The sequence below is a fragment of the Micromesistius poutassou genome (genome assembly GCF_964030765.1).
Source record: "Micromesistius poutassou genome assembly, chromosome: 15".
NCBI classification, from domain to species: domain Eukaryota; kingdom Metazoa; phylum Chordata; class Actinopteri; order Gadiformes; family Gadidae; genus Micromesistius; species Micromesistius poutassou.
This window is the reverse complement of record NC_140285.1, coordinates 18,642,829-18,662,577: the sequence shown is the minus strand read 5'-3', so window position 1 is coordinate 18,662,577 and position 19,749 is coordinate 18,642,829. Positions and strand designations below refer to the sequence as shown.

Below are 19,749 nucleotides of genomic sequence, written 5' to 3'. Positions count from 1 at the left end.
CTGGGTAATGCGGGGCCTATGAGGCCCTCTGGTGACCTGTGTGAACAGGCAGGCTGGGTAATGCGGGGCCTATGAGGCCCTCTGGTGACCTGTGTGAACAGGCAGGCTGGGTAATGCGGGGCCTATGAGGCCCTCTGGTGACCTGTGTGAACAGGCAGGCTGGGTAATGCGGGGCCTATGAGGCCCTCTGGTGACCTGTGTGAACAGGCAGACTGGGTAATGCGGGGCCTATGAGGCCCTCTGGTGACCTGTGTGAACAGGCAGAGCTGGGGAGACCACCGCGAGCCTTTTGTTTTAACAGAAACCTTTTTGAATCTTGATACATTTGAAATTCAAAACAGTTAATTCAGGAATCTGAATATTTCTCTTATGCAAACAGACAATGTTAGGTTTTGATCGTCTTTCTTTGGTGATGAAACAGAGAGCTCTTCTAGGTTATTACCGGGGCATGTCCTTGACTGATTTACCAAACTGTGGGTCGGCGGCGGTGGTGTGGCTGCCGTCTTTCAGCTGGTGAGCTTCAGACACACGCATGGCTGCAAGCTTCTGAGAGCCTGCAGGAAGGAGGAGACATTGAAGCGCTACTTTATTTCTTTCATCTTACATTGTCCCATTTAACCCTTCTTTCATTTTGTCCATCTCATATTTCAGCAAATAATAATCTAGACATGTCGCATTTTCTGAAGAGAATGCATGTGGTTGCATGGGCCACCTAACATGATGAGCATTCAAATACGCTAATGATAGCAAGGCTAATAAGGCAAGGCAAGGCAACTTTATTTATATAGCACTTTTCATACACAAGGCAGACTCAAAGTCATACAATAAAAGAAAATAATAGATAAGTAAAAAAAAGTAAAATAGATAGAAAATAAAGGCAAAGTTAAAAAAAGCATTTTAGAAAGTGCAATGTATTTAAGATCAACAGTCTCTGATACCCATGTCGGGACTCCGGCCCGACCTAAAGGAACTTGGTGCTTATCCACGTCGGGACTCCGACCTAAAGGAACTTGGTCCTCACCCACGTCGGGACTCCGACCTAAAGGAACTTGGTCCTCACCCACGTCGGGACTCTAACCCGACCTAAAGGAACTTGGTCCTCACCCACGTCGGGACTCCGACCTAAAGGAACTTGGTCCTCACCCACGTCGGGACTCCGACCTAAAGGAACTTGGTCCTCACCCACGTCGGGACTCCGACCTAAAGGAACTTGGTCCTCACCCACGTCGGGACTCTAACCCGACCTAAAGGAACTTGGTCCTTACCCACGTCGGGACTCTAACCCGACCTAAAGGAACTCCAACCCAGATTCTAGGACTCTAACCCAGTCTCTCTGGTATAAGATCATGTATCTCTCTGGTAAAAATAGAAAAATAAAATAGATAGAAAATAAAGGCAAAGTTAAAAAAGCATTGTAGATTTAAGATTTAGCAGAAAGCTAAAGCAAACATAAAAGTCTTCAGTCTTGTTTTAAAAGCTGTCAGAGTTGGGGCAAGTCTTAAATCCTCAGGGAGTTTATTCCAGCTATTTGTTGCATAGTAACTAAATCCTGCTTCCCCATGTTTCGTGTTGACTCTGGGGATAATTAACAGATTGGTCTCAGAGGATCTAAGTGGCCTAGAAGGCTTATGTAGTGGAAGCATATCAGTTATATAATAAGTTATATAATATTTTGGCCCTAAACCATGTAGGGATTTATAGGTTAGCAACATGATTTTAAAATCAATTCTCTGACGTACAGGGAGCCAATGTAACGATTTAAGAATTGGTGTAATATGTTCACATTTTTTGGTCTTTGTTAGAACTCTAGCAGCAGCATTCTGAACAAGCTGTAGTTGCCTTCGATTTTTTTTTGGGAGACCTGTAAGGAGACCATTGCAGTAATCAAGCTTGCTAGTGATAAAGGCATGTACAAGTTTTTCTAAGTCTTCGGTAGACATGAGCCCTCTAAGTCTTGCTACGTTTTTAAGGTGATCATATGCAGATTTTGTAACTGATTTGATGTGACAGTCAAAATGTAAATCTGAATCCATGATAACCCATAGATTTCTGGCTTTGATTGAGGTTTTCAGGGACAGAGAGTGAAGGTGTTGGGTTACTTTAAGCCTTTTGGTTTTAGCACCAAATACAATTATCTCGGCTTTGTCCTCATTTAGTTGAAGGAAATTTCGGCACATCCAGTCTTTGACTTGCTCAATGCACTGGCGTGTCATCAGCATAGCAATGATGGTCAATATTGTTATTTTGCATGATTTGCCCTAGTGGGAGCATGTAGATGTTGAATAGGGGTCCTAAGATCAAACCTTGTGGGACTCCACATGTCATGTTTGTTGATTCTGAAACAAAGTCGCCAATGGAAACAAATAATAATAAAACAAATAGTTCCTATTTTGTAGGTAGGACCTAAACCAATTTAAGACTGTGCCTGAAAGCCCAGTTTTCTAATCTGTCCAAAAGTAGTGTATGGTCTACAGTGTCGAATGCAGCACTGAGGTCTAGTAACATTAGTATTGAGATTTTGCCAGAGTCTGTGTTAAGACGGATGTCGTTTACAACTTTAATAAGGGCGGTCTCGGTGCTGTGAAGGGGTCGAAGTCCAGATTGGAAGGTGTCATAGCAACCAGTTGATGCCAGGAAGTCACTAAGTTGCTGGAGGACTTTCTCAATGATTTTACTTATGAAGGGTAGATTTGATATTGGTCTGTAGTTGTTAATAATAGAGGCATCTAGGCTCTGCTTTTTTAAAAGGGCTTTGATAACTGCAGTTTTTAAGGCTTTTAGGAAATTGCCTGATTGGAGAGAGTTGTTAACTATTTGCAATATGTCTATTGCTAGGCAGTCAAAAACATTCTTAAAGAGGTTGGTAGGTAAAGTATCAAGGCAACAGGTGGATGGCTTCAGTTGTGTCACAGTTTCCACAAGAGTTTTAGAGTCTATGACATTAAAGCATGTCATTGCCACGTTACTTTTGCCTGAACAGGGTGGTAGTCCAACATTTTTGTTTAAAGTGGAGATATTGATGGCGTGATGTCTGATGCCTTCAATTTTATCAGTATAAAATGCTGCAAACTCATTTCTGCGTGGAATGAAGGTCAGGTGGAATTTGTGTTGGGGGCTTGCAAATAGGGTTTTGGCATTATTGATATTGGTTTTAATGATATTGGAGAAAAATGTTTCTCTAGCACTTTTTAAGTCTAAATTGTAGGCACGGAGGCTCTCTTTATAGATGTCATGGTGAATATGCAGTTTTGTTTTACGCCATATGCGTTCAGCCTTCCTGCATTCTTTTTTCTGGGCTGTTACAAAAGCAGCTTTTCTCCAGGGTGCCTTTTGCTTTCCAGAAATCGTTTTTAACCTTATAAGGTGCAATGACATCTATGACTCAACATGGGTTGAGAGGTGGTAGCAAGGAGATGGCCTTTTTAAAAAGTACATTAGAATGTTCATTGATATACCGTTTTTTGACAGTATTTGATTTTGTCTGTATGTCAGGAATAAAAGATATATTAAAGAAAACACAGAAGTGGTCCAACAGTAAAGGATCAGTCACAGAGAGATCTGAAACATTGAGACCCTTTGTGATAACCAGGTCTAGAGTGTGCCCCTTACAATGAGTAGCCTCTTTCACATGTTGAGACATTTCAAATGTGTCCAAAATGGTAAAAAGTTTTTTTGCACACTTTAATCATTAAAATCATCAGTACGAAAATTGAAGTCACCAGTTATAACTAGACAGTCAAAGTCTGTGGAGATGATAGACAATAATTCTGTAAAGTCATCGAAGAAATTTGCAGCGTATGTGGGTGGCCTGTAAATAATTAATAGGAGAACTCTGGGGGAACATTTCAATACAGCACAAAGGTATTTGAATGAAGGAAAATCACCAAATAACATCTGTTTCCCCTGAAATACATTTTTAAATATAGCAGCAACCCCTCCACCTCTTTTTCCAGATCTACATATATCAAAAAAGTTATAGTTGGGAGGAGCTGTCTCTATCAGCACGGTTGCACTGTTATTTTGTTCTAGCCGTGTTTCAGTTCAAAACATAAAATCCAGTTGAGAAGTGGTAATAAAATCATTAACTAAAAATTATTTGTTATTAAGAGACCTAACATTAAGTAGACCCATCCTGATGGTGCTATTGATAGGCTTTAAGGTTGATTTTGGTTTGGAGGGAATAGGTATGAGATTTGAGAGGTTAGCAGTGCGTCTAAGTTTCCCTTTGTTTACTCTCTCAGTGGTTACAGCAGGAATGCAAACGTTGCCATGTTTTGACATAGGCAACCTTTTCAAAACAGAAAACAAACAAATAAATTGAATACACCAAAAAGCACACATTTAACAACTACAACTACTGATATGGCGGAGGGCAACAACCGAATAGTGGACCAGCTCGCTCTAGAAGGTTAGTGGTCGGAGGAGAGAAGTGGCCTAGAGACCAAGATGGGACCAGAAGAGTCCTGGTCCCGGAGGACTCTCCTTTGTGGACCAGGGCCTCGTTTCCCGATAACGATGGATCCATGCTCGTACGATCCATCGTACGATGGATCTCACGATGCATCGTTCATTTTAGGGGAGCGTTTCCCGAAACTCATCTTAACATGAACGCGCGTGCTCTGCTCTTACGATGTCGTAGGATTATAGCTGTCTACTGACACGGTGCTGAAATGGGCTCGGTAGGAGGGGGAGACGCAGGAATGTTGTTGGATTCAACTATATTTTGTGGCAGCAAAGAAATCCCCCCATCAAGGCCAACAGCAGAGTAGCCTACGAAAAGAATAGACTAAGATGAATGCTACAAATATTAAAACACAATTTATTAGGTCTAGGCCGACATATGCTATATCAGTCCTAATCCCGAACGCACCGTGTGTACATTGTTTCACGGCATTTTCTCCCCTGAAATAATTCCATATAAAAAAAAAAAATAGCATGTGTCTGTGTGACAACTAGGCCTATAGCTAAGGGTTTCACCAACTAGTCGACTAGTCGGCTACTCGACTGTCACAACCACTAGTCGGCGCTGTCGGCACTATTCAACTAGTCGTTAACAAAATGGCGTCGGGCGTTGAGGTACGCGCCAAACGATCGCGGCAGTCCTATGTGTGGAAATACTTCACTGAAAACGAAGACCGGTCCACCGTAACGTGTATGATGTGCAAAACAATGTTAAAATATCATAGCAGTACGTCTGCTATGAATAACCATCTAAGGATGAAACATCCACTGCCAACAGCGCCAACAGCGTCAACAGCGACAGCTCGAGGAAATGAAGCTAGCCATGCTAGCGCTAGCGCTAGCGCCAGCGCCTCGTCAGGCAAGCAGACAACCATCTCCGATTTTTCAAGGCGCCCAGTGACTGAGAACAGAAGGCGAAAAATCACAGATTTGCTGGTCAACTTCGTTGTTAAGGATGTCCGCCCTATATCCACTATCTCTGGGGAAGGCTTTAAGGATATCATCACGTATTTTGAGCCAGGCTACACAATCCCTTGTCACCGCACAGTCTGGAGCAATATCACGCACCAATACGACACCATGAAGGCAAAGATTATGGAGGAGATGAAAGACCTCAGTGTTTCCATCACTACCGATCTGTGGACATCATGTACCATGGATCCCTACATAACCGTAACAGCTCACTACATCACAGACAGCTGGGAGTTAAAGTCAAGAGTGCTGCGAACCACCGTGATGCGCGAGAGACACACCGCTGTGAATATTTCCCAGCGTCTGAGAGAAACAATCGAGGAATGGGACCTCAAAGTTTTTTGCACCATCCATGACAATGCTAGCAGCATGAACCTAGCTATGGAGCTATGGTTTGTCATTTGTATTACTATTTGCTTAAAATATCTTGTTGCGCTGTGAATCGCCATCTTTTGAGTGCTGTGCAATAACTGAAGCAAATAGTAATACAAATGACTACCATGAACATAGGTTAATGGACAACACGCGCTCTCGACCAGGCCCTAATAATTAGGACCCCCCCCCATCCCAAAAGAAACGGAAAGGAAATGAACTTCAAACCAAAATAGATATAATAATAATTTTATAGATATAAAAGTTCCCACAGAAGCTTGGAGGTAAACTATACAGGGGAGAAAGCAGCACAAACACTCAGAAGCACGCCACGTCTTGCGCAATGAATCCCGACACGCCACGTCTTTGGGCAATGTACTTGCTCTCCGTAGCCCCAGTTCGCGGCGATGGGCCGATCAGTGTGAATGAACACGCTCGCTCGTCCAATTACGCATTAGACGCAGGTGGTGGGACTTCAGTCCAGCTCTCTAGCCTTAAGCTCCAGTGTGAGACCACGCCCATTCAACACACCACCCCCGCCATCCACCTCCTAACGTCCCCCCGAGATCAAACCGCCTCCCTCTGTGGGGAGCGAGTGTATGTAACCAATGAATATTTAAATGTTTCCTAAGTCTATACTGAAACTAATAATTCACCCCGTCACATTTATGAATTGTTTCATGTTATTTATGGGAGAAATTATCATGAGAAATCCTTCCTCTGTGTCTTCCGTAATGCTCAATGCGTCAATAACAAGAATGCAGTTTTTAACTAATGCTACCGTTTTTGTATTAACAATGTTATGATTTTTTTCGTTATTTATGAATTGTTTCTTATGTTATTTATGAATTTCAAATATACTTTTTTATTGATTCATCAGAAATCCTTCCTCTGTGTCTTCCGTAATGCTCGATAGTCAATAACAAGAATGCCGTTTTTAATTAATGCTGCCGTTTTTGTATTAACAATGTTATGAATATGTTCTTGTTATTTATTAATTGTTTCTCATGTTATTTATGAATTTCAAGAATACATTTTCAATGATTCACCAGAAATCCTTCCTGTCTGTGTCTTTCTTAACACGGCTCAATGCGTCAATGCGTCAATTTAATAATTAAATTATCGACTTGTCGACTAGTCGCCGACTGTTATGCTAAACTAGTCGACTAGCAAAAATCAGTAGTCGTGAAACCCCTACCTATAGCATTTATTTAAATGTGCTGATTTCTGAAACATGCTTTGCGCCGAAAAGAGGGCAGACTTTCTCTGATTCCTGCATTCCGTTTCATTCATTCATTCATTCATTCAGTGATTGACGCGCCACGCATTCACTAGAAACTTTGGTGTCAACATTAAAAATGCAACGTTCCATTCATTCATTATCATTCAAACACAGAGGCATTGACACGGCTATTGCTGTTGCTGGTCTAGATCGATTCCTGCCCATATTGTTGGGCAGGGGGTATGATGGTGCGGGCAATGTAAGCGGGAATGGCACGCATCGCAGCACAGTTTCCCGCAGCAGTCTACGTACAGAAAACCACGCTCTCAACTTGGCAATTGTGCACTCCACTAAGGTCAGGGAGTTCGTAACTGTCTAGACACGGTCCAATAAATAGTGAACTTCATCACAGCCTCACCAACGCGCCTACAGTGCTTTATGTCAAACAATCGCAACAAAAAACGCCTGCAGAAATTATCCGACACCCGCTGGTTTCAGCATGATTCATGTACAGTATGTCTTCTGTCATTGATCAATATGAGGACATTTTAACCACGATGGTTGAATTAAAATCAGAGGGAGACAGCAAGTGCCGCTCGCAAGCGACCTCCCACACGAGCAACGGAATCATTTGATTTTATTATATGCCTTGTGATAGGGTTGCCTTGTGACGTGGCGTTTCATCGGTACATTTATTTTTGGAATTTTAAATTGTTGCAATAAATTATATTTGTGTTGACTTCTAACATGTCTCTGTCTTTGCTGTTTAAATCTAACAGTAGTCTACGAGTAATATATATGCGGGAACCACTGTTTTTGGGGTATTGCGAAATAGCGCCAGCTATTTAGCAGACATTCAGTGGTATTGGATGACGTGTTTTAATAAAACACATCCAATACACGGAAAGTCCAGCTGGTGACTCCACTGAGGCTATAGTAACGATGCATCCTAGTGCTTAACGAGTACCCCTGTAGGCGTCGTTAGCTACGAGGGTTTTAACAACGTCGTTACGTAACGATGCTTTCGGGAAACGGTCCGAAAATTCTGCAATGATCGTACAACGGTGTTAACGACGTCGTTAGGCTAACGATGCTTTCGGGAAACGGGGCCCAGATCCATAAGGGACAGGGTCACACCAGGTATGTACCCACCCAAGCCTAGTCGAAGGTGGCTGGTTATTGTATTTGGTGTGCTGCTGCAGGAGGGCGAAGAGGGCTCCAACTGTCAGCAGACACCCCCACTGGAACTGCCCCCATAGGAGGGGCTGGTCATTAGATACAGCCATAGAGCCCGTCCCCTTAACCAGTCACTAGGAATAGGAACAGGTCTTACCTGGTGATGGTGGATAACTGTGACTCCCACAGACCCAGACACATTGTTCTCACTATGGCAGCGCCGTCGGCTCAGTTTGTGATCATTCTTTTACTTTCATTGTGTTTTTGCATATAGCTATTTTTTTTACTAATATAACCTTCGACTAAGTTTTGTATTTATAGACAATGTGTTTGTGATGACTAAAGTGGTGGTAGCGTGGCGATGTGGTTCATGACTGTGTTTAGTGACATGAGTGTTTGTCTAGACCTGTAGGTAGGCCTATTGTTGTAATATGTGGGGTAATGAGAAAGAAACATTATTATTAACATGTTGATCTTTACAATCGAGATTAACTACAGTTTCCATATTTGGCAAGTAACAAACCTCAAACTTCTTCTGAGCATGTGCACGCGGGATTCCTTTTTGATGACGTCATACACAGTCCCTCCCAGAGGTGTCAAAAGTATTCATTACTCAGATAGAAGTACAGACACTGGGGTTCAGAAAGACTTCTGTAGAAGTTCAACTATCAACTCAAGCTATTTGCTCAAGTAATAAGTACTGGTTTCAAAACAACTTAAAGTATAAAAGTAAAAGTAATGTAAGGGAAAATAACACCATTATGGACAAAAGCTTAGGCCACAGGGGCCTATAGTGGACTACTTCACTTATATTAAAATGTTAATGTTGAAAATTGTGGAATGCAACTCATTCAGCCGCATTAATGCCCATTGAAAATGAACGTATTTATTTGTGCAGGGTAATGAAAGACTCTATAATTGCAATAGGCCTACATTATTAGGCCTACCATGATCAATGTTATTGTTATTTATTCAGGGTATTTTGCAAGGACATGCGCAGATTTTGCAACTGAAGTGTGGATTATTGCGTGAAAATGTAAGTAGTAGAAGTAAAAAGTAATTACTCAGTAAAGTATTGTTGTGTGCCCGTGAGGCCACATGTTGACGCACCTAGCCCTAAGCCTCCCACTGCCCAATCACTGGGTAGGACATCTGCTATTAATCGGGACAATAAATGAACACTGTTGAATTGCTGAACTGTTGTAACTAATGATCTGCTGTATCTGAAAAGTTATAATACTGATCTTCTGTTTCAACAATAAGTGTACTGTCTACCTCAAAGAAAAGCGGAACCATCATAACCATCTGTTCATAAAAAAGACTGCGTTATGTGAAACATCGAAATGCTGAAATATTGGAACTGCTGATATGCAGTTTCGATGCTAAGGATATCGGTGGCCTCTGAAGAAAACAGGAACAATCGTGTACATCTGCTCTTGGAAAAAAACCGGACTTTCAGTGACACTACCATATATGAGCAGGACTTCCGAATTTAGTGCGAGCATCACGTGGAATATACTGAGATATTGAATTGTTGAACTGCTGAGCTGCTGCGTCAGCAAAAATTGTACCAAAGGGCCCCAGAAGAAAAACAGGAACCTCCATGCCTCTCTACCTCTGATTAAGACTGAATGTAACTGTATCATAACTACGCATGCGCCTGCCTTCGCACGCACAAGTCAGCTGTCGACTGGTATATATAGAGCGCACCCAGGACCCTCTCGGCAGCACTTCTTCTCCTGCCTTCTTTTACTCACTAACCCACAGGGTCTGATGGAGTCACTTGACTCTATTGGACCCCGGTCAGGTAGCCTCTACGGAGGCCTTTTTTGCGTATTGCGATTACCTCTCTTTAGCTTATTCTTTTTCAGGTTTGTTAGGATTACTAACCTTAGATTCTTTTTCAGGTTTATTAGGATTACTAACCTTATATCTAATCTTACTTATATTGTTTATTGATAATTTGTATTGTTAATTGATAATTGAATGTATGGTTTATTGTAACACTGCTCGTGCAGTCTACTAGACTCAATTGTTGACTCTAATAGATATGCAAAGACAGGAGCGTGTAGACCTCTTTAATAGAAACCTTAATGTTGATTTAATGTTTTAGACTCTTTTTTAATGTAATCATAATTTTCTGTAACTTTTTGTAAAACGGTATTATATATTGGACTCCGTTAACATTTAACCTCTTTCTCTTGAAAAATCCCTTTTCTCTGTCATAGTGTAAAACGAGTTTATTGAATCTAAATAAAACTACCTGACTACACTTTGTAGTAGGCGATTGAATCGGTTCTTCAGTGATTGATCCGGCTCCTCAGTAGGGGCCCAACCGACAGCTCGCAGCTCTCCCAGCCTCCGCACGATAGGTGAGTGGTGCATGACACAAACAAGGTTGATTGTGACTGGTCCGGAGAGTGAGGCAATATAAAGAGATTCAGACTTGTTCCCCGCTTCGTGGCCCATAGGGACTGGGGTGGTAAGAGACACCACAGAGTTCGATCGAAACGCGTATAGCCTAAAACTTAGCTTAACCTCGTAGGGGCTTAAACGAGTGACCTGTGTTGGACACATAGACCAGAGTCTTCCTCCACTGAGCTTAGCCGAGGAACTCTAACACGTACCAAGAGGGCCAGCACAGGTTAAGCCCCGGGGCCGAAGAGAAACCAGTATCGGGTATCCCCCCTCCTAGGCGACGGCTCAGGAGAGGTCTTCCCACCTAGTGCGACTGAAGGTTCTCATATAGCCCTCATACTATAAAAACCCATTATAGGTTGGAACACTCGACAGTATAGATACCCAAAATTTCTACTTAAGTAAGGTAACAAAGTATTTGTACTTCGTTACTTGACACCTCTGGTCCCCCCACTAAAAAAATCCCCACTACAGCACTGTGTGTGATGCTAGTACTGTAACAGTAAGTGAAGTAAGTCTGAAGTAAGTGTGTGGTGTAGGCGATAGCGCCCAGTAAGAGAGGGATCAAGAGGAATGTGTTCTGATGGAAGGCCATTTACCTATTCCCTCAAAACCTCGCTGAGGTTCTATAAATTCATTGTAAACCCCATATTTAGTAGCAAAATTGTGCAAAACTGGATTATCTGTTTATTGTGGTTTAATGTGATCAAACAAAACTTTCAGGACAAAAACAAAAAAGGTAAAGATTATTTTTGGGATTTTTAGATATTGAGGTTTCTGGATTAATGTGGATATTTTGTTCAAAAGTAAACCAGGGCACCATGCCAAACAAAGAATAAAGACTTGGGTCTTCATTCTTAATCAAATGTTTTCCCTATTTTTATAGGTTAAACGCCATCATCCCACGCCATCATCTTGACCAATTAGAGCCCTGACCCTCAAACGTCTCAAAGTTGGTTCTTCTCAAAATGGCCATTCGGGCTAGGAGCTGTGGCCCTTTTACAGTGGTGTTATAGCGCCCCCATGAGGTCAAAGCACCTTGTTTACTTGCTGTCCCTTTTAGGGTTCTAGGGTTCTAGATAGGGGACCCCAATTTGGGGTGATTAGGATTGACTGTTTAGGATATATGCCTATTTTCTGTCAAATTGGCGTTTGCAAACATTACGTTGGAGTTTCTGAAATCTTTTGATAACTTTTTCCTTTGAAAACTTTTTCAGTTTACAGTTAGATTGGTTGGAATTTGGCAATTGTCTTGGAAGGAGATGTGAAAAGAAGTTGTTGCAGAAGACACAAAATCTCTGTATGATTTGATTGGTGACTATAATTGTTGGAGATGCAATGTTGGAGTCTTTGAGAAGCCACATCATTTGACATCAAGTTTGCAATCTGGGCCTGAGGTATGGCCTTTTGAAATGTTGCAACTTTGACCAACTGCTGGCACTAGAGATTTAGGCTGATTGGTTCCTCTTTGGAGATTTGCCCGTTTCAGATGTTTATTTTTTATAAATGTGGATTGTGGTAAAAAGTGAGCCAGGGGCACAATAACTAGCAAGTCAGGGCAATGGAAACTAGCAAAAACAATAGTGGCTTGCTTTGCAACCACAATAATAAACAAAACCAAGATAACAATAGTGTGAGAGCAAGCTCTCATATGCACTACAATGTTGATTTTTTTTGAAGAAAATTCATTGAGCAGCTCATGGCTAGTGTGTCAAGGAAGAGAGTGAGCTGCTAGATATTCCTGGACACACACACACACACACACACACACACACACACACACACACACACACACACACACACACAGCCAAGCGATTCTGCTAACTGAGCCACATGGCCATATCCGTTGACTAAAGCATACCAGATAATATTTTGAGAAGGAGCAGCCTACCATAGGTGGAGGAAACAGGAAGCTTAGTAAGTAAGCCAACATGAATACAAAGCGATAGCTGGAGAGCCCAGTACTCTCCCTGCTGTGGCACGGCCTGCTACGGTTGGCAGAGCACATTCCTGTGTGCTCGGGCAAGCTGACCTGGTAGGGGGGTGTGGTGAAGTGGGGTAAGGCAAACACAAGCGATCCAAGGGCCATGATGAGCACTCCCAAGCCCATGTGTTCTGATTGAAGGCAATTGACCTATTTCCTCAGAAACCTTCTCTTAGTCATTGATTGTAAACACTGTGTTTAGTGGCAAAATTGGGCCCAGACACTTGATTATCTGTTTATGGTGGTTTAATGCAATCAAACTCAACCTTCAGCACAAAAACAAAAAAAGGTAAGACATGTAATGATCTTAAACACCTTGTTCTTCAGGTGGGTTGACATGAGTTTTTTGATAATGGTCATTTGCTCAAATCCAAAGTTCTTCTAAACAGCACTCCTATCAGAGCCGGTGGCGCTGCACCAGACACGCTAGCTGTGTTGGCTAACCTTTAGCTAACACGTCACACAGAGCATTGAGGTCAGCACCGATTACTGAGAGACAGCACTGAGTGAGAGGCTGTCAGCGCTGTAGCGATGTGTCTATTAACTCGTATTTGTGGTATTGTGGTATTTGTGTATTTGTGGTATTTAGGTATCGATACTGCAGAGAATGATTATTGAGACCGTTTCAAAAATTCAGTGTTGATATTTATCGAAAATTCGATATATATTGATAACACTAAGACCTACAACTAAATGTTTTGTTTATGTACATCAAATGTTTGTTGAATGGTGAAACTGTTTTACTGCTATCTTGGGCAGGGCTCCCTCAAAAAAGAGATTATCATCTCAATGGGACTTGCCTGGTAAAATAAAAGTTTAATAATAAATAATACAAAATAGTGTTTCTTGCTTTGCAACTATACTATCATATAATAAGAAAGTCAAAATAAATAAGATGTCAATAAATACAGTTTTGAAATGTACGTATTGAGAAGAACAAGAAGGAAGGTGCATGTTGTGGTATGAGCGTTACCTGGTAGCTGTCGAGGGTAGCCCAGGATAGGGAGAGCAATGATCAGAGCTGCTGCTCCTCCTGCCAGGAAACCAACCCACCACGCCCCCACCCAGAGAGGGTTCTCCGGAGTCAGCTCTGTACTGCACACACACACACACACACACACACACGTGAATGAGGGATTTATCTCCTATATGGACAGTAGAGCAAAGAGGAGCAGAAAATAAGTTGAGACAGAGGTCATGACCTCCAGCAGATGTTGTGAATGCTAAAATGTACAGCTAGCGGTACGACCAGTGCTTCAATGTGAAAGCATGAGGGCTGAGGAGCTGGGACACCCCAAACCCAGCTCTGCCTACTTCCGATTTTCTTTTATTTGCTGAATGTAAGCGGTTTGCTGAATTTTTTAGAATAACTTAGCCAAAGGACTGTTATTAGTTTACGAATCACGCAGTTACTCTCTACTCTGCGCATATGGCGATGTGTGGCTGACACACGAAAACCCATTCTGAATTTGTTTTATAGGCTATATTATACCTTTTGGTGTTTGTCGGACACAACAACAACACACACTCAGGTTTATATTATAGCCTATCATAAAATGTTCCCCTTATTTTTCCTTCCTAATCTGAAAAGCTTATTGAGAGACAATTTATTTAACATAAATCTTATTGGACACTTGATAAAAGGAAAAAAACGGTTCGAAAATCAATACAAGATTAATACAAAATAAATGTGTCCTTTTTAAAGAGCTATTTTGTTCAACATTTTTACTAATATAGTTATAGGAACAAACAAGTAATAAAGAATGATGTTGCTGAGAACTCTAGCCATGCTCTGCTTGCATGGCTATACGTTGCATGCAAAGTTATTGTATTTAGTGCATGGCCTATTGGAAAATCTGAGACATATTCGTTCAGAGACATTTAATTTGGTAAGCATAATGGAGAAGTTATAGAATAGAGCCTATTTACCGATCCTTTCAGGTCTAAGGGACTATTGTGGACAACAATTTAGAGTACACAGTAACATTGCAGCCATAATCTGCGAAAATGGCCTGCAATGTAAACCTTTGAGGCAATAGCGCCATGCATTGTACGACCTCTGGAAGGGATTGTTTCTGCCAGTGAAGGCTCTGATTATAATGTAACTTCATGGAAAGGATATATCCTTTTGATGTATATATAAACACTGGCACCATCTCTGGGGGGGCACAAGGTTTCTTGCACCCCCAGAGATAAGGTTGGGGGTGCAAAAACCCTCAATATTGAAACAAAGTGAACCGGCACGTTTTCATTGTCAGTCCCGTTAAATAAAGCAATTGCGTTAGAACTAGGGATGTGAATCATGGTCGAATAATCAGTGGGTGGTATGAACGAATAATTGATTATTCGATGTGTGCCGACATTCACAAAGGCAGCCATGGACCATCGGCAAGAAATCACTTAATATCTTAAACTCAAACAAAAAAAATGATCAGTGTTTGTGTTGTATGCATATATATTAATATTTATGCTTGTGTATTGTGTATATTGTTTTTCTGTACATGATTAATAATAATAAAAAAAACTAATAGTGCTACAGAACCAACATTAGTTCCGTCCGTTAATTCTTGTTTATTTGAATGGGAAAAAATGTTAACGGTCCAAATGTTAAAAATTGGCTTTGACCCTCGGCAACGAATAATCGAATAATCAAATATTCAGACCCATCCCTAGTTAGAACGCTGCCCTGCTTGATAGAACACGGCGCTGCGATAGCCCCCTGCCACCTCCCTCCCATACCAATCTGTTGGCCGAGTGCTAAATGATTGACAGGTCGATTATGTCAGGGAGCAGGTCGGGCTTACAAGCGCACGTCAAGGACATACAAGAAGAGGCGATGTACGTGCATTGTAATGCCCACAACATGAACCTTGCCTTTCAAGATGCCGTTTCAAAGGTTAACGTATGCAGAGATGTGAAGACAGTCAAAGAGCTGATCGATACAATCAGAGAGTCACCAAAAAAACAGGCATGGTTAGGGCTAACCCTGCAGGTGGGAACAGTTTGCGCCCGCTTTGCCCCACCCGCTGGACGATGCGATTGAGCAGTGTGAAGTCAGTTCTTGCGTACTATGAGAGCCTGGCAAGTTACTTCCATGATTTCTACATTTCTAAAGTAGTGACTGAAATGTAATTAAGGTAGGCCTACTCCCGTTTATTGGGGCATGTTTAAGGAAAATTAGTGCACGCCCGCCACTCGTATCACACTTATCACACTCGTATCAAACGCATTCGGCAATTGATGGAACGGTTACATCATCACAAAATTTGGAAAAAATCGAATCAATTATAGATAAATAATACGGAAATTCATGAACTACTGTTCTGAACCTCAAATTCTGAAAGAAGGACTTTGGAGAAGTGATATAGCCTACTTTTTTGTGGAACACATTAGTTATGACAAAATATTTATGACCCCACAATGTTGACCTGAAGTTGGTGCCACTGTATATCAATAAATAATTTTCTTCTTTAACTTTTGCCTGATCCAGTTTATTTTTGTGTCCAACAAAGTCTTGCTCAAAGTGAAGCCTCGCGAGAGTTCAGTTGTTGCAGTAAGAGAATGGTTGAGACGTGAGCGAGAGTTGGAGAGAGAAAGGTTTGTTGTGTTGGACTACGGAAAGTGTTGCTGAATCTTAAAGATTTGGGTGAAGTACATTTTACTGCAACAACGCAACAACGCAACTCGCTAAAGGAGAAGCTTCGCTTCCCCTTTAGCGAGACAAGCTGATCAAGATAGATCAAGTGATAGTCAATTTTAAAGTTTTGGAATATACACAACTATTCTATGAAATGCTTACGTCAGGTGGGTCTCAGTGTACATTTTGAGAAAGTAGCCACCCAGCAGATAGCCTGCGGCTGGTCCCACGATGGCTGCTGTGTAGAAGATCCCTGGGGAGAGAAGGACCACAGAAAGGAAGACAGAGTCAGAACAGTAACCCACAGTTTACACTTCCTACTTCCTGGTCTTTTGGATCAAAGTGAGTCCATTGTTCTTGGCAGCGATTGAATAGCCTTGAATACAGGTTTTTCCATGAGACAATGTGTAATGTGTAAATGAGAAATTGTATTTGGGGAACTGGGGGAGACAGTAGTAGTAGTTATTTAGCGTGACAAAGTTAGAATTCGGCCATGCACTAGGAATCCAAAGACTTAAATATTTGTGGTGTGTTGAATAAAATTAATGTGAGGGGACTAAGGATCTCACAGGACCAAGATTACGATTCAGGCAGTAAATGTTTCTGATGACAGCAATGCAATGGGCCTGTGTGTATCTATTGGGTGTACTGGGTGAGTATATACATCACTGATTATGTGTCATGTGTAAGATGTGAGTCTCACCTATATAAACAGGAGCATAGCTGGACTTGACATTCTCGTCCAGGTATGTGACCCCTAATGTGTAGAGTGGCGTGGCCCCCATACCGTGGAGAAACTGGCCCAACATGAATACAAAGCGATAGCTGGAGAGCCCAGTACTCTCCCTGCTGTGGCACGGCCTGCTACGGTTGGCAGAGCACATTCCTGTGTGCTCGGGCAAGCTGACCTGGTAGGGGGGTGTGGTGAAGTGGGGTAAGGCAAACACAAGCGATCCAAGGGCCATGATGAGCACTCCCAAGCCCAGCCAGCGAGGCTTGTGGCCGGTCCCACCAAAGTAGCTGACGAATGCAAGGCACACGCATGCAGCGATGTCGTAGGTGCTAGCGATCAGGCCGGCCTGGTAGCTGCGCAGGTCAAAGCGCCTCTCGAGGGAGGTGACCACTGTGTTGATGAAGCCGTTGATGATCATGCCCTGGAGGAATGAAGCGGTGCACAGGAAGAACAGCAGCCATCGAGGGGTGTTGAAGACCTGAAGGCTCCTGGGAGTCAGGGCCCCCCAGCCACACTGCGGATCCAAGTCCTCTGAGGTGGATGGGGAGCCCACGGGGGCCTCCACACTGATGATACCGTCCACAGTTTGGATTTCCCGCCGGAGTGTGCTTGTGCCAGTGAGAATTTTGGGCCGACTGGGGCCATGATCCCGTCTGAGACCTCCAGGGCCTGACTCTACGGGGCTCCTGCTCTGAGAGGCCACAGGGCTTGGAGGTTCGTCCACTGAGCCTAGTGGGCAGTCCTGCAGGTCCAAGAGCTCCTGCTTGGAGCTGAAGGAGGCATCAGCATTTAGCAAGACTGGCATTGCCCCACTGAGGGTCACTGTTGAGAAGAGAGATGGGCGTTGGGAGCTAGGGTGGCACAAGCCTAACTGAGGATACAATAGAGAAGATGATTGAACGATGAATCAGAAGATTGGCTCAAATCAGAGATATTCAATTCTTAGCTTATTTGGGGCTTCTTTTCTATTATATCCTGAGTTGTTCTTTGGTCTCCATGAGTTCAGTGTCAAATGCCGTTTTCTGGAATGTTTTTCTACTCACTAAACAAGAGATAGGGTTGATGGCTTCATGTCGAGGTTGCTGCTGGTTAACAATGCCCTATGGAGAAAAAAGAGACAGAGAAACAACTTAAGGCCAAATACAGAGGATTGTTTCAAATTAGGGTTGGGTGAAATGGGGGGGGGGGGGGGGGGGTTGGTGGGGGTGGTTCTACTTAAAAACTATAATTTTGTTATTTTCCTAACCTATCTAATTACTCATCCAGGCTTTTCATTCAGGCTTTTGCACGTAAGGAAAGACAAAAAGTAACTTCCACTGAAGAGTTGAAACAATGGCGTTGGTTGCTAAAAAGGTCTTCGCCTATATGGTAATTCTTTGGACCTGATGAGAGTGGACAGCCAAGGGACACGACTGACGTGTGCATTTGTTATATTCTCAATTTAATTTACAGAGCAATCCCTGCAAAGTTTTTAGGTTAACTATAGAAGAGACTAGGATTAGTGTGTGTCTGAGGGTGTGGCCCTCCACGATGGTGGCCCTCCATCGAGATGTCTGTCAGCCATCACGATGGACGATGACATCGTCCATCGTCACAACCCTATTTCAAATTATCACAATGAACATTTTCATGGGTCAAGACCGTCAAGTGTTTTCTTACTTTCCAGGAAAGCTAAACTCATTGTAACAAAGGTTTTCCCTTTGATTCTTAATCAGGTTTATTAGATCACTGTCTAATAAACCACTGTCTGTGCTCAGTCTGCTGTCTATATGATTGTCCTACTGATGTCTGACGTGCTATGTCCCTGTTATGTGTTGTATGTAAATGTGACGTGTGATGTGCCTTGTCCCTGTTACATGTTATATGTGCTTCAGAACAGGAACCTGCTGGAAATCAACTCTTTACTGAGTCAGGCCTGTTTTGAATTGTAACTTTGTTACTTTTAATACTTTCCTGTATAATAAATATAAAATAAATAAATAAAAGTATTGTGACACCTTGTACACACCACTCAAGAATAGCTTATTTTCAATATTGTCTCGTCCTATCTCATCACGCTTAGAGGCCTATGCACCTTTCAGGTGATACTGGAGGACACATAGCATCATATTTTGACGCAACCTGTCATCAACAGCTGATGTTGACGATGAACCCTGGATTACATCACATTTCAACATGAATGTATATGTTCTACCTCCAGTCACCACAGGGAGCGCTGTGAACACACTGCAGAAAGCACTACCTGTTTAAATACGCTATCCAAACCATAAAGTCCTTCCAAATGTGCATCATTTTGTAGTTAGTTCGTTTATGAGGGCACAGCTGGAGAAATACTGGGGGGGGGGGGGGAGAGAGAGAGAGCGAGAGAGAGCGAGAGAGATTCATTGATGAATCCACGCCGGTGTTGTAGCGGCGGGACCTCATGTTGAGCCACCAGCCCAGATGTTAATGTGAGGGTTAAACAGACCAGTCCAGAGCCAAGAGAGATCGTCCCAATGTGTAGGGTGCTACACCTGGCTGGTGGCTAGCCCCCATCACTGTAGAGCACCTTGGGTGACTTGAAAAGCGCTATATAAATGTAGTTCATTCATTCATTCATCTGTCAGAAACACAATACCAGCCCACAAGGTAGTTAGAACTTCACACTGCCATATATATTATTATAAAGGCAGCAGTTGTGTTCAACGTTACACATTTACATTAACATGTAATATATTCATTGTTTCATCAGTACTGTACAAACTTGATGAAAAGAGATTAGTTTATTCAATCTA

The 19,749-nt window shown here is 42.4% G+C and overlaps 1 protein-coding gene across 1 annotated transcript in view; it reads right to left on the bottom strand.

Annotated features, from left to right (window-relative positions):
• The window catches only part of slco4a1 (solute carrier organic anion transporter family, member 4A1), a 58,321-nt gene that overhangs the window by 25,032 nt on the left and 13,540 nt on the right, over positions 1-19,749 (bottom strand). Inside the window, exons 2-5 of the mRNA XM_084479317.1 lie at positions 16,946-18,075; positions 16,405-16,495; positions 13,579-13,700; positions 443-554 (exon numbers count right to left, since the gene is read on the bottom strand). Of these exons, the coding sequence (XP_084335443.1) occupies positions 443-554; positions 13,579-13,700; positions 16,405-16,495; positions 16,946-17,780 (1,160 nt within the window). The 5' untranslated portion in view covers positions 17,781-18,075. The remainder of the gene's footprint in view (positions 1-442; positions 555-13,578; positions 13,701-16,404; positions 16,496-16,945; positions 18,076-19,749) is intronic.